The following is a 15,689-nucleotide window of genomic DNA, read 5'->3' as shown; positions in this document are numbered from 1 at the left end:
TGCCAGTTGTTTAACAATAACCCCCACCCTGCCCCCAAATTAGGCTGCTGAAATGAAGAAAGCTTGGGAGGGGGGAACCACAAATGGATTTTTGTGTGAAAGGACTGCAAGCTCAGTCCTGGTACTGGAAAAAAAAAATCCTGGGCTGAGATGTACTCAGAGATGCCCTTATTCCTTAATTCAAAGTCTATGTTCACCCCTTTTTCTGGCAAATATAACACAAGTTTTTAAAAAGGGATCGGTGGAGGGAGAATTACTGGCACTTGATTAGCTAAATTAATGTTCGGGGGAAAGCATGATTAAAGATAAAATTATCAAGCATATAGAAGGACAAGTCTTGCTGAAGAAGTATCAATATGGCTTCTGCAAAGTGAAGTCCTGTCTCACTAAACTTTCAGAATTTTTTTTAGAGTGTCAGTAAACATGTGAACAGAGATGATCCAGCAGACATTGGGCCAGTTCACATGACACAAGGGTGGTTAGTAAGCCACAGTGGTTTGTTACTCACCCTGCATGTGGTGATCACGTGCTGGCTCAATTTACATAATTACCCTCACTGGGCGTGGCTCCTTATGTCATCTGAACCTGCAAGGGTGGGTTGTTGGGGATGATAACAAACCACCCAGAACCCATGGCCTGTTATAGGGTTGTGGAGTGGTTTGTTCACCACCCCAACAAGCCACATTCACCAGGTTCAGACAACAGAAGAAGCCACGGGGAGCTTGAATTGGCAATGTTGCGCCTGTGGGCGCCACGACCTGCCATGGCTTAAATAAGGCACGGTGGGCTGCGATGATCATGTGAACCAGGTCACTGTTTACTTGGCCTTTCAAAGGACTTTTGATGAAGTCCCTCACCAAAGACTCCCGAGTACATTTAGCAGCCATGGGATAAAAGGAGAGGTCCTCTTATGGAGTGGTAACTGGTTGAAGAACAGAAAGCAGAGAGTGGGAATAAATGGACAGTTCTCACAACGGAATGATATAAAGTCCTCGAAGGATCTGTATTGGGACCAGTGCTTTTTAACTTGTTCATAAATGATCTGGAGTTAGGGGTGAACAGTGAAGTGGCCAACTTTGCTGGTGGCACCACATTATTTAGGATGGTTAAAACAAAAGGGGATTGCGTAGAGCTGTTAAAAGGGGATTACACAAATTCGCAGAGAATTCATGGAAGATAAGTGTCCTGCTTCAAGCAGAGCCACACCAAGTCCTTGGTGCTGACTGAACACTTCAGGCTGTGCAGTGAGTGATACAGCACACCAAGGCTGTGGAGCTAGGAGCCAGTGAAGGGGTCAGTTCTGGTTTGGGTGTTTCTCAAAGGTGAGGCCTGAAGAAGGGGTTAGAGAACACAAGGGCCAAAGGGGAGTTAGGTAGCAAGGGACTGCTAGACAGAAGTCTGGGAGCTGGTGAGCATAGTTGTTCCAGCAACCATTTGCCCAGACCGGCGGCTTTTAAGCTTGAGCTCTTAGAACCCCTCCCAGGGCTCAGATGCAGGTCTGCAGAGAAGCCTCAGAAAGCTCTTACTCATGAGAACCTTCCTTGTGAGTAGCCCTTTATTCACAAAGAGTTCGGATTCTTAGATGGGAAATTCTTCCCCTGACAGCTAGCTGAGCCCGCACCCTCAGAACCTGTGTTCCCTACAACTCAGCGCTGGTTCAGCATCCATCCCTGAATCAGAAGGGGGGCTCTCCACTACTGTCACTCCCAGGGTGTTGGGTTCACCTGATCATCCCAGGGGTTTCCAGAAACAGTCTGCCCCACTGGGATGTTCAGCTCTGTGAGCTGCAGATCATTCTCCAACAAGAATTTCTCCAAAGATTGGGAGGGGAGGGGGAAATAAGGCTATCAGTTCCTACTAGTCATGATGACTATATATTACCACCAGTATCAGATGCAGCATGCTCCTGAAAACCAGTTGCTGGCAAACACAAGAGAGAGAGAGAGTGCATGTTATTGCACTCATGTCCTGCTTTTGGACTTCCTATAGGCATTTGGTTGGCAACTGGAGGAACAGAATGGGAGATTAGATAGGCCTTTGGTCTGATCCAGCAGGGCTGTTCTTATTTTCTATCACATCGCTTAATGTGACTCCTACAGTAACGCACTTCATGCTGTATCCAATGGTGGCTCTGTGCTAGCAGACAGCACATCGGCACATGCAAAACAGGGCACCTGGTTTTTGCTGATTCCCCCATCTACTGGAGATGCTCTCCCCATGCTCTCCCCATGCTCTCCCCTGAGAGTTGGGGGACCCTCCAGAACAGTTTGGGATATGGCATTTGTAGAAACATGTCTTGAGCCTCTCCAGCCTGGGCAACAGTGACAGTGTCAGAACATACATATATCATAGATTAAACGGGCTGAAAACACTTGAACAAACCGAGTTTGGGGGTATGATCCCAATGTCTAATATTTAGAATTACGGTTGATTTCAAGAAAATGTGTTGCAATCATAGGTATTCAATAATCAGCCAGAAATGTCCTCGAGCAATGTTATGCCTAGGAACACCTTTATAAAGTAATCCTTGTATTTGAATTATTCCATGTTAACATAAACATCCCAAACCAGTTTTTTATGACTGCCAACTTCATATTCAAAGTTGGGTCACCTCAGTTACCTGTCTATTTATAGTTTACTGTTTGAAATTAGTTAACAATTTTTATTTCCTTTCCATACATATGTTAACTATTTTCTATAACTTGCAGACCTAAAGCCCATTACAAGTGATATAAAATAAAATTAAATGAATTAACTAACTCGCATTAACTTAATAAAGAAACTCAAATCTAAACTCAACAACTTGGGACCTAAACAACCTCGGACCAGGATACCTGAGACAGCGCTTCCTTCTTTACCAAACAGAGGGCATGTTCCTGGTGGTTCCACATGGACCCATGGCCCAGCTGGAGTCCACCAGGAAAAGACCCTTCAGTGTGGTAGCCCCCTTCCTGTGGAATTACCTGCCTTTAGAGGTCAGACAGGCGCCAATATTGTGTTCCATCCGGAGCCTCCTGAAGATGTTGTTATTTCAAGAGGCCTTCCTTGCATGACCAGCTGTGGTTTGTTAAATTCCACTTTATTGGAGTTTGTCTTTTAAAAAAATCTTTTAACTCTTTTAACCTGCTGTTTTATTCTTTTACCGTGTTGTCCACCTCTCCGAAATCTTCTGATGTGGAGCAGTATATAAATATTGTAAATAAATAAATATTTGTGACTAGTGCTGTCTGCGTGCCACACACTATTCTTTAAATAATGCAGAGTTAAACATCACAATACTAAATGAATCAACGAAGTTGAACTGGATGAACAGAAATGAAGTCAAGATAAATGAACTCAAGGCAGAGATATGTAAGACTTGGGGGGAAATGTAGCCATTTTTGGAGACACACAGTCTGTGTTTCTGTGTCCCTCCAAATCACTCACAAAGATTCAGGAGAAGCCAGATTTGTTTTGGAGCAATTTCAGCAGCCTTTGCTTCACTTTGGACAAATCCTGAATCTGTCCAAATCTGCCTGATTCAGTTTGGGATTTGTCCAGATCCAACACACCCCCCTACTCTCATTTAGTCACCATGGCTAATAAGCATTGATAGACCTATTTTCCATGAATTTGTCTAATCCCCCTTTAAACATAAACCAATGGCTATCACCATACCTTGGGTTATGAATTCCATACATTAGTTATGTTTTGTTGTATGAAGAAATACTTTCTCTTGTCTGCCCAGAAGTACCAGTTTCACTGGGGGAACTCTGGTTCCAATGATTCCAATAATAAAAAATGAATAGCACTCATCACAAACTGAGGAAGGCTACTGCAATGAGTACAGAGAACCCTGCTTTTGTGTGTGTGTTGGAAGAGGTATTACATCATGTAAATCCCATAATATACCTCTGACATCATAGGTTGTCCCATAGCAGCCTTCCCCAACCTGGTTCCCTCCAAATGTTTTGGACTACAGCTCCCATCATCCCTGACCATTGGCCATACTGCTAGAAGTTATAGTCCAAACAATCCTGAAAGAATGAGCTTGGGTAACTCTACTATGGGATAACCCATGCTGTCACAGATACATTATGGGGTTTACATGATGTGAAACCTCCCACAGGGACATTCCTGGGAATGCTTTCATGTGGAGAATGCATGTGTCCTGGTCTCTCTGCTGGGATCATACTAGCTCATCACAGGGCAGAGGAGCGGTAGCATGTTCACAGCTTTAGAGCTGTTTAATATACTTGCCACCTCACCAGCATGAGAAAGAGAATAAATGCGATAGTACAGCAGGCTCTGAACATCGGATTAGCACATTACTGAAAGCGTGTGCCTGAGAGGCTTGTAACAAAGTAGAGCATGCTACAAAAGTGAGCACAGTGGAGTGGGTCTGTGCTATGACAGTGCCACTGCCTGTTGTGAGTGTAATAATCCAAAAGTGTCTGGAAGGACTGGGAGAAAAGCCCAGAAAGAAATGCACAAAATGTGCAGGCCATCAAAGTGTAGCATGTGGAGCATCAGCTCTACCGTGCAAAATAAATTGGCTTAGCAGGATAAGAGAATATTATGTCCCCAGATTCTTCCGAGCGTGGCGCGTGGGGCGGTTCTGTGATGCCTGGAAGGCAGCGTGGAAGTGGGGGGAAGTCGGTTCTCCAGGAGCCAACCTTGGAGCGCGGGCTCTGAGGTCGGTTCCCGGAAACCCACATATGGCTGACTAGCAGCCATAGGATTGCTCCCTCCAATGATCAGCAACCAAGTTACAGTAATGAAATAAAACAAAACAGCCCTAACATTGACAGCAAGATTAGCACAATCACGTTCTCTCCTTAAAATACATGGACATGAACATTTCTACCCTTTCAACAAGCACTACTTCTGGCAACATAGGAAACTGTCCTATACTGAGTCTCCCCACTGGTGCACCTCACCCAGTATTGTCAGCACTGACTGGCGGCTCTCCTTGGTTTCAGGCAGGAATCTTTTGAACCTGGGACCTTCTGCCAGCAAAGCAGGTGCTCTACCACTAAGCTATGGCGCCTCATCCTCAACACTTTCTAATGGTTCTGTGCTCTGATACTGCTCCTTTAGGCAGCCTTCCCAAAGCTGGGACCCTCCACATATGTTGGACTACAACTCCAATCATCCCCCATGGCCAATGGTCATAAATGAAGGGATCTGTAGTCCAAAACATCTAGAGGTCACCAGGTTGCATTATGGGGTTTATAGGAAATACAGGTGCATCATGGGGTTTATAGGGAGATACAGGTGCATCATGGGGTTTGTAGGGAGATATTTCCAGGTATGAATAATGGAAAATTAACCTAGCCTGGCCTGGATGTATCCAAAGGCAAGTCCCTGTCTTTCAGCCTTAATTCCCCAGCTGTCCACAGTGACCTCTCTCACAGGGGTGTTGTGAAGGCTGACAAGACAGTATCCCTGATTCAAATATCCATAGATTTGGCTCCAAGACCCAAGTGAATGGAAAAGCTTCTATCCCATATACATGGCACCGTACATGCACTGATGCCTCAAATCCAGCCACTGACTAGGAGTGTAAAGAACCATATTTATTAAAAGCACTATGTACATAGTAAGAATCTAATTCGCTCCAAGGCAAATTTCACTGAAGTCAGTATCCATCCAATCCACAAAGCAATACGCCTTATTTTTAAAATGTAAAGCCTATTTTTAAAGGATATTTACAGCATCATTCCGGACCGATCTACTCCACTCTGTTTTCCTGATTTATTTTACTGTTGAATGAGGTATTCTCTTTCTGTTATGAATGAGACACTGTCATAGGGAACTTGGCCTAATTACAACTGAGTGATATGGCCAGCCTCATTAATGTCAAGGCTGCATGAGTAGGCACAAGAGGCAAGGGAAGATCTTCAAAACCTGGGCTTCCCCAACAATCCTAGGCTTTCAAAATAATCTGGGTGTCCCAAGGATACCCATCACTAATGTCTTAAATGTACTAATTATATTTAGCATTAATTATTTATTTGCTACATTTATATCCTGCCTTTTCCTCCAAGGAGCCCAAGGCAGCATACATGATCTTCCTCCTGCCCATTTTATCCTCACAACAACCCTGTGAGTTAGGCTAGGCTGAGCATCAGTGACTCACCCAAAGTCACCTACTGAGCTTCATGGCCAAATGGGGACTTGAACTCGAGTTTCCCCAAACCCAGTCCAACTCTCTAACCGCTACACCATGCTAGCTTTCAGTGGCTCTCAGAGTCAAATGTTCAAGGTTATATCTGCCTATCTATCAATCTATCTGTCTATGAAAGGCACGCGCACACACACACACACACACACACACACACACAAGCTTAGCATTATAACAACCCTGCACATTAGGTCAGTATTATTACTTCCATTTTGCAGATAGTGGGCTGAGGCTGAGAGAGACTGCCTTGTATAAGGCCAGTTAGTGCATTCATATCAGAGATTTGAACTGGGGCCTTTGCGTTTTGGTGCGTAGACTGCAACCCTATTCCCAGTTTCCTGGGAGTAACCCCTACTGAGCTCAGATGGGCTAACTTTGGAGTAGACACTGTTAGTCGCTCAGCCGCTAGACTACACCAGCTCTCACAAATGAATAGGAAGCTAAGGGCATCCTACAATAAGTAAAAATGTAAATACACATCAACATGAAAAAGTAATCCACTGCCAAACACCTCCCTTGCACACACCTTAACAGTCAATAAAACTATATTTCAAGAGAATATATCGACCGTCTTTTCCTTTGGTAAATACTCAAATTTGGTCATTAATTGGCACAGGCAGAATACAGTGGGAAAGTACATCTAAATCCAGAGTCAGGGGCATATCCACACTATTATTTATGTCTGGATTACATTTATACACCCCTTTCCATCATCCAATACTATCAATATTTACTCAAAAGTCATTTCCAGCCTATTCCATAGGATTTACTGAAAGGTAAGTGCATAGGCTTGCAGCTTAAAATGGTCACTTCCTCTCCTCTGAGTCCTTGAAGTTCTATGGTTGGGTGCTAGAGATCTCTAGCAGAGAAATCTCAGTACCTCACCAGAGTACAACTCCCATGACGTTTTGGAAGAACCCAAGAAACTGAAAAGAATATCCAAAGGGAGCCAATTGTGTTGTGCAGATATACCCAGTGTCTGTTTCTTGAAATCAGGCTCCCATAACCAAGCATAATAAAAACACTGACAAAAGACAATTAAAATCATGCCAGCTAAAACACTTCTACATCCACCCATGCCTGAATCACAGATGGTAGCATCGAAGAAGCTCCTCTTAGTGGACCACTGAAACCAGAAATGTGCCTTGGACAATTCCTTCTTCCCTCACATAAGCAGGTTTGCAGGGCTTTGTGGGCCACAAATCAAAAGAGTTTATCACATACCAACCCCCCCGCCCCCCACTCCCTTCCTTGTACAGAGCACACAAGCGAACTAAACTGCTGTCAAGAATCGGAACCACTTCTGAGCAGAGATTTCTCAGTTACCTGATTAACTTATCCCCCAAATATTAGAACGAAAATTTCCCCCTGTATCTGGAATTGATAGACTGCTTTGTCAAAATGGACTACCTCTACCTCTGTGGAAGGCAATCTCCAGACTTCAATTATACATATGGATATGTTTACTCCATTTTAGCTCTTTTATTATTTGCAAAAATGTAACATCTTTATACAAAGTAATATCAATATTAAAAGAATAAAAATGAATCATGCAGTAAACCCCAGCATCCTTCACTCTCTATTTAAGTCCCCCTGGCACAAAACTGAAGGTCAAAACAGACATCATTTTAAATCTCTATCTAGGAGTTAGGTCTTTTTTCTTTTTTTTTAACACCAGAGTAGGCACAGGGTCCCGGATCCAGATGTTAAAAGCCCCCTAGCTCCCATGGTAGGGCCCCAGTCCAGATTAGTGGAGGAAGAATGGAAAGATCTGTCTCTCTTCTCCCAGCCCATTCACTCATCTGCTGGAATTACTGGTTGCCTATGGCTACAAGGCAGGTTATTAAACACAAGGCTTGTCTAGACCCTAAGCTGGCAGCATTTCATAGACATTTAAAATATAGACATACATCCACACTGTATATATTCACAGAGAGATAGTGTGTGCATTGACTCCTTTAGGCCATAAGGATATCGTAACTTACCAAAATCCACAAGTTTAACACCTCCTTCAGTGGTCAATAGGATATTATTTCCCTTGATATCACGATGGATGGTATTGTTTTCATGCAAATGTTGAAGTCCCTGAAAAGAAATTTATAAAACTCATTAATCTGCAATACAGAAAGGAAGATGTACTTGTAAACATATCTGTGCATTTACTTAGTAGAGTATAATTAATATATTTTCAGTCTAATTAAGGAATGCATCTACATTACAAATCCACCATAGTTCAAGTGGTATCATTAGTGTGTAAATTATCCCTACCATTGTAATTTCTGGACAAAAAGTATATAGAATTTTTATGAATTAAACTCATCATACATTTCCCAAGTCAGTGGAACTCACAAACTTTCAGGCCGATCCTATGACTTGCTATGCCAGTCATATGTGGTTAGGAGGATGGGGATGCAGTTACACCAGTAAAAGCTGCAATCCTATACAAATTTACCTGTGAGTAAGCCCCAATGAACTCAGTGGGACTTACTTCTGAGTAGACATTCATAGGACTGCGCTGGAAATGTAACAAAACATAGTGCATCATAGGCATAAATATAAGATCATAATGGCTAGCTGTGTCGGGTATGTAGCTTGCTTTTTTAACAGAGATATCCTGAGGGCTTTGCAATGACACATGTAGGCAAATCTTATCACTCTAATTTGTTTGAAAGAAAGTATGTTTAAATGCAAGAAGTGCATGCTAAGGTTGACACAATTATAGGGGAACAAAAGACTGTGTAACATTACACTGTTTCCCCCTCTAAGTAATGGAAAGGCCCTGATCCAATGCTACATGCACATAACCCTGTTAAATATTCTGAATACCAGTAAAGAACAGTTCATCTGGGAAGGAAGAAACCCAGGGCCGATCTACATTGCGCCCACCATCGCAATGAATTTGGTGTCTCGTCGGGTTAAACGCTCTCGCATTAAAACGTGATTATTTACACTCACCCATTTTCCCCATTGCAGTGCTTCATCAAATGCATGAGCTTGGTTCACACTCGAGTGCTGTGCTGTTTTCCTGCACGTGCTTGTCTGATCTCGGATGCTAAGCGGGGTCGGCCCCGGTCAGTAGTTGGATGGGAGACTGCCTGAGAATCGGGCTTCCTGCACTGAGCAGGAGGTTGTTCTATCCCTTCAAATGAGACTAAGTTTTACCCCCTCCTATCCCCAGCTCTGGATGGTTTTTTTTAAATTCAGGCATTATCCTCGCAGAATCGGGGTTTCACAACTTCGAATCGAAGATCATGCCTGAATTAGAAAAAAAAAAATTGCGGAGAAGCCCCGATTCTGCGAGGATAACACCTTAATTTAGAAAAAACACATCCAGAGTGGGGGATAGGACGGGGTAAAACTTAATCTCATTTGAGAGAATACAACAACCCCCTGCTCAGTGCAGGAAGCCTGATTCCCAGGCAGTCGCCCATCCAACTACTGACCAGGGCTGACCCCGCTTAGCTTCAGAGATCAGACAAGCGCATGCACATCCAGCCCTTTGTTTGTTGCTGAGGAAATGCAGGCTGCTGAGGAAGCTATGCGATCAGTAGCTGGAAGAAGACATGGGGCCGTCGAGAGCTGTGATTGGACAGGAGGGAAATTCAAACACCACCGCATATGGACAGGCAGGGGAGGGGACTATGACCGGATATGGTAGCAAAGGCGGAAAATCAGAGCACTTTAAGGGGAAATACCGGGATATTAGGGTATTGAAAGTGGGAGCACAGAAGTGGGAAATTCCGGTTCCAATTCGAGGTGGGTACTGCGTAGTGTGAAAGGCGGGCGGTGAAACTTCATTGGAAGCGAAAAAAGGCGGTAAGTGTAGATCCAGCCCCAGTCACCTGCATGCTTTCCTAAATAGAGGATTAGTGGTATTCAGAGCACAGAACCAGGACTACAGCTGCACAGCCCTGGCTGGAAAATCGAAATCCTGTGTCTGATTCCCATTCAGAAGCCTGGTTCCATTCCTGTATTGTCAGCAGCTAGATCAGGACAAAAGAGTAAATAACGGCCATAATCCAACCCAGAGTTGAGAGAGCGTAATCCCCTTGAAATTGCTGGATTATTTCAGCAGACGTAGCTCTGTACCAAAATGAAGAGTCAGTATTTGAGCTATTTATATGTTTTTACTTACCATAAGAGCTTCATGTAAAATGTAAGCAATAAGAAGTTCACCCATTCTTTCTCCTCTCTTCAAAAACCCTTTCACAAGGTCAGTCACGGATCCCCCATTACATAGCTATATAAAGAAAAAAGAAAAGAAAAAAGATGAGCAAGTATCCCTTATGGTTTTCAGTAGATTTGATTCTTATGAAAAGGAAAGCATTAATGGAGCTAGGACAACTGCAAATATTTCTTAATGGCCAGCAGGCTAAACTGCAAGATAATCCTTTTTTTAAATTATTTTTAGGAAAGGTACAGGTACATGAGCCAAGCTGATGGTAGGACTCACCCTTATTCCCACCCCACTAATTTAAGTTGGGTGTCGGGGGAAGCTAGATGTCAGAGGAGACCAATAGACTGAAGTGCTTTCTCAAAGACTAAGGAAGGGTCAGAGACAGAAGTCAGTGAGCTTAGTTTGTAAGCTACTAGCATTGTGGGGTGCTTATCTTTTATTTTTATTTCATTTATTTGAAATATTTGTATACCACCCTTCACCAAAATGGATTCCAGAGCAGTTTCCACAATTAAAATCTGATGCAATCGCTGGGTTCCTCTCCTCTCCAGTCCTACAGACTGTGCCTTCACTTCTTGGAATCCCCTGAACTCAGGGGTTTCCAAGATTCCTATCCCCTGCTGGGCTGAAGCCACAGGGCAGGAGGAGTGGCGGAGGTGATCTTTGCCTCCCTATCCTCTGATCTTTGCTTTTTTGGCTAGATGGGCTTTTCAGCCTGTCTAGCAAGGGCACTTTGGAGGGGGAGGGAAAGAGGCTCAGTATAAATCATATCCTGGCCTCTCTAGTCTCCTCTCTTCCTCAACCACTAAAATGCCCCCCTTTCCCCCTCTCCAAGGTCGACTTTCTGACCTTGGAGAGGCAGCCAGGGCAGGTCTATCCATGTCAGCTGTGAGGGGCTGTGAGGGGGGTTGTATCCCCAACCCTCCCTTCTGAGGTCAGAGTGTTATCTCCAAACTTGGATGGGGGAATCCAAGCCATCTTTTGCTCCCTGGGACGCTTGCCCAGGGACCATAGAATTGCTCTCTCCAAGAGCAAAGAGGATCTAGACACAGTGCCAAAACTCTGGCAGCAGACTCCTTTACTGGCGGCCCTTTCAGGCCTGAGGGTTGTGGCTGAAAGGCTGCACATGCATAAAACAGGCTGTTGGCCTAGTCCCTCAGCCTTCAGCTTCAAGGCTGAGGGGTTCCAGGCCCTCACTGGAGCTGAAACTGGCCTAGCTCAGCCAGGCTGACAGACCTATTCATAAAGGTTCACTGGGCACAAAGGCTGGTTCAAGGTCAGCACTCCAACAAAATTGGTAAACATGCAAAAGAAACATATCATTCATGTATCTAACACCCTTTCTTCACATATGGTACTTTTGCAAAAAAAAGAAAGAAAAAAGGTTCCTTATAAATAGGCACTTTTTTCCAACCTTCTTGCTGATAAGCATGTTCTAAAACTGCAGTTCTCAGGTGAGGTAAACTTATCATTATCCTTGGGAAAGTAACCCAAAGCAGTGAGGCCTGCACAGAAGCAAAACTATGCTGAGTGGTTGTGTTCATATTAGCATATTTATTTGTAACAAATAAGCTGGTTTTAGTTTTGACAAAACAGAACCTGAGGCAGAATTGTTGTTGTTGTTGTTCAGTCGTGTCCGACTCTTCGTGACCCCATGGACCATAGCACGCCAGGCCTTCCTGTCCTGCGCTCTCTCCCGGAGCATGCTCAAGTTCATATTCATTGCATCCGTGATGCTATCTAGCCATCTCATCCTCTGCCGTCCCCTTCTCCTTTTGCCTTCAGTCTTTCCCAGCATCAGGGTCTTTTCCAGGGAGTTTTCTCTTCGCATTAGGTGGCCAAAATATTGGAGCTTCAGCTTCATTATCTGTCCTTCCAATGAGCACTCAGGGTTGATTTCCTTTAGGATGGACTGATTTGACCTCCTTGCAGTCCAGGGGACTCGTAAGAGTCTTCTCCAGCACCACAGTTCGAAAGCATCAATTCTTCGGCGCTCAGCCTTCCTTATAGTCCAGCTCTCACAGCCATACATTACTACTGGGAAAACCATAGCTTTGATTAGACCGACCTTTGTCGGCAAGGTGATGTCTCTGCTTCTTACTATGCTGTCTAGGTTGGCCATAGCTTTCCTCCCAAGGAGCAAGCGTCTTTTAATTTCATGGCTACAGTCACTGTCTGCGGTGATCTTGGAGCCCAAGAAAGTAAAATCTGTCACTGCTTCCATTTCTTCCCCTTCTATATGCCAGGAAGTGATGGGGCCAGTTGCCATGATCTTAGTTTTTTTAATGTTGAGTTTCAAACCAGCTTTTGCACTCTCCTCTTTCACCCTCAACAAGAGGCTCTTGAGATCCTCTTCGCTTTCTGCCATTAGGGTGGTATCGTCTGCATATTGGAGGTTGTTGATAATTCTCCCAGCAATCTTAATTCCGACCTCTGATTCATCCAACCCGGCATTTCTCATGATGTACTCTGCATATAAGTTAAATAAGCAGGGTGACAATATGCAGCCTTGTCGTACTCCTTTCCCAATTTTGAACCAATCGGTTATTCCATGTCTGGTTCTTACTGTTGCTTCTTGACCCTCGTACAGGTTTCTCAGGAGACAGGTAAGGTGGTCTGGTACTCCCATCACTTTAAGAATTTGCCACAGTTTGTTGTGATCCACACAATCAAAGGCTTTAGCGTAGTCAATGAAGCAGAAATAGACGTTTTTCTGGAATTCTCTTGCTTTCTCCATGATGCAGCGAATGTTGGCGATTTGATCTCTAGTTCCTCTGCCTCTTCTAAACCCAGCTTGTACTTCCGGTAGTTCTCAGTTCGCATACTGCTGAAGCCTAGCTTGTAGGATTTTGAGCATCACCTTGCTGGCATGTGAAATGAGCGCAATTGTGCGGTAGTTTGAACACTAATTGGCGTTGCCCTTCTTTGGAATTGGAATGTAAACTGACCTTTTCCAGTCTTGTGGCCACTGTTGAGTGTTCCAGATTTGTTGGCATATTGAATGCAGCACTTTAACAGCATCATCTTTTAGGATTTTAAATAGCTCGGCTGGAATACTGTCATCTCCGCTAGCTTTGTTGTTACTAATGCTTCCTAAGGCCCATTTGACTTCACTCTCTAGGATGTCCGGCTCAAGTTCAGTGACCGCACTCTCATGGCTATCAGGGACATTCAGATCTTTCCTGTATAGTTCTTTTGTGTATTCTTGCCACCTCTTCTTAATCTCATCTGCTTCTGTTAGGTCCCTGCCTTCTTTGTCCTTTATCATGCCCGTCTTTGCACAAAACGTTCCCTTGAGATCTCCAATTTTCTTGAAGAGATCTCTAGTCTTTCCCATTCTGTTGTTTTCCTCGATTTCTTTGCATTGTTCATTTAAGAAGGCCTTCTTGTCTCTCCTTGCTATTCTCTGGAACTCTGCATTCAGTTGGGTATATCTTCCCCTTTCTCCCTTGCTTTTCGCTTCCCTTCTTTCCTCAGCTACTTGTAAAGCCTCATCAGACAGCCACTTGGCTTTCTTGAATTTTTTTTTCTTTGGGATGGATTTCGTTGCTGCCTCCTGAACAATGTTACAGACCTCCGTCCATAGTTCCTCAGGCACTCTGTCTATCAGGTCTAATCCCTGAAATCTATTCCTCACCTCCACTGTATATTCATCAGGGATATGATTTAGGTCATACCTGAACGGTTTAGTTGTTTTCCCTACGTTCTTCAATTTAAGCCGAAATTTTGCAAGAAGCAGCTCATGATCTGAGCCACAGTCAGCTCCAGGTCTTGTTTTGACTGACTGTATGGAGCTTCTCCATCTTTGGCTGCAAAGGACATAATCAATCTGATTTCGATATTGACCATCTGGTGACGTCCATGTGTAGAGTCGCCTCTTGTGCTGTTGGAAAAGAGTGTTTGCTATGATCAGCGTGTTCTCTTGGCAAAACTCTATTAGCTTTTGTCTTGCTTCATTTTGTACCCCAAGGTCATGCCTGCCTGTTATCCCGGTGATTTCTTGACTTCCTACTTTAGCATTCCAATCCCCTATGATGAAGAGGACATCTTTTTTGGGTGTTAGTTCTAGAAGGTGTTGTAGGTCTTCATAGAACCGATCAACCTCAGCTTCTTCGGCCTCAGTGGTTGGGGCATAGACTTGAATTACTGTGATGTTGAATGGTTTGCCTTGGATTCGTACTGAGATCATTCTATCATTTTTAAGATTGTACCCCAATACTGCTTTTCCCACCCTTTTGTTGACTAGGAGTGCTACTCCATTTCTTCTAAGGGATTCTTGCCCACAATAGTAGATATGATGGTCACCTGAATTAAATTCACCCATGCCTGTCCATTTTAGTTCGCTGATTCCCAAGATGTCGATGTTCAATCTTGCCATTTCATGTTTGACCACCTCCAGCTTACCTTGATTCACTGATCTGACATTCCAGGTTCCTAAACAATATTGTTCTTTACAGCATCGGATTTTCTTTTCACCACCAGACACATCCACAGCTGAGTGTCCTTTCAGGTTTGGCCCAGCCGCTTCACTCTTTCTGGCGCTACTTGGAAATACCCTCTGCTCTTCCCCAGTAGCATATTGGACACCTTCCGACCTGAGGGGCTCATCTTCCGGCGTCATCTCTTTTAGCCTTGTGATACGTTCCATGGGGTTTTCTTGGCAAGAATACTGGAGTGGGTTGCCATTTCCTTCTCCAGTGGACCACATTTTGTCAGAACTCTCTGCCATGACCTGTCCGTCTTGGGTGGCCCTGCACGGCATAGCTTATGGCTTCACTGAGTTACGCAAGCCCCTTCGCCACAACAAGGCAGTGATCCATGAACGGGTGAGGCAGAATACACAGTGCTAAAAAAGGATGAGTACAATGCATGCCAGAGCCAGGAGATTAGGAGGCACGTTCATTCACGTGCTTTCCTCTGACCTGTGCAAATGACACCCGCCCCCGTTAATATTATCCTTGTTCTATTCTCTTTACAGCCCCAAGAAAACCTCATGGGGAAAGTAAACCCTCCTATTTAATTTTTGTACGCCTATGTCTATTTTTATTCATTGTGTCAATGATCCTTCCACTACGGCTGTTGTTGCAGCCAGAGATTAAAGGCGAGGCATTTCCATCCCCTCATGTCTCAAAGGTGGGATGTTGCAAGGCACTTAAAAGATTCCAGGCCCAAGCCCATAGAACACAAATCTGCATATGCTAATTTTTATCTATATGTGCATATTGAGACATAATTACTAGGATTTGTTTAAATTTTATAGGAGGCAAAGCCAGCCAATTAATTTATCGTCCAAATAATCTCCAATAAAACGAATGCTTCAATTAATTTGCACCCTGCCCCAGATCA

The 15,689-nt window shown here is 44.0% G+C and overlaps 1 protein-coding gene across 2 annotated transcripts in view; it reads right to left on the bottom strand.

Annotated features, from left to right (window-relative positions):
* Window positions 1–15,689, bottom strand: part of MYO3A (myosin IIIA) — a 133,387-nt gene that overhangs the window by 95,458 nt on the left and 22,240 nt on the right. For both annotated transcript variants that reach the window (XM_084860485.1, XM_084860484.1), the window contains exons 3-4: window positions 10,302–10,406; window positions 8,152–8,251 (exon numbers count right to left, since the gene is read on the bottom strand). In XM_084860485.1, the coding sequence (XP_084716611.1) occupies window positions 8,152–8,251; window positions 10,302–10,406 (205 nt within the window). The remainder of the gene's footprint in view (window positions 1–8,151; window positions 8,252–10,301; window positions 10,407–15,689) is intronic.

This window comes from Heloderma suspectum, chromosome 5, assembly GCF_057233095.1.
Source record: "Heloderma suspectum isolate Gila_16-S chromosome 5, 16-S_ref, whole genome shotgun sequence".
In the NCBI taxonomy this organism is placed as follows: Eukaryota; Metazoa; Chordata; class Lepidosauria; order Squamata; family Helodermatidae; genus Heloderma; species Heloderma suspectum.
This window is presented reverse-complemented; position numbering and strand designations above follow the sequence as displayed.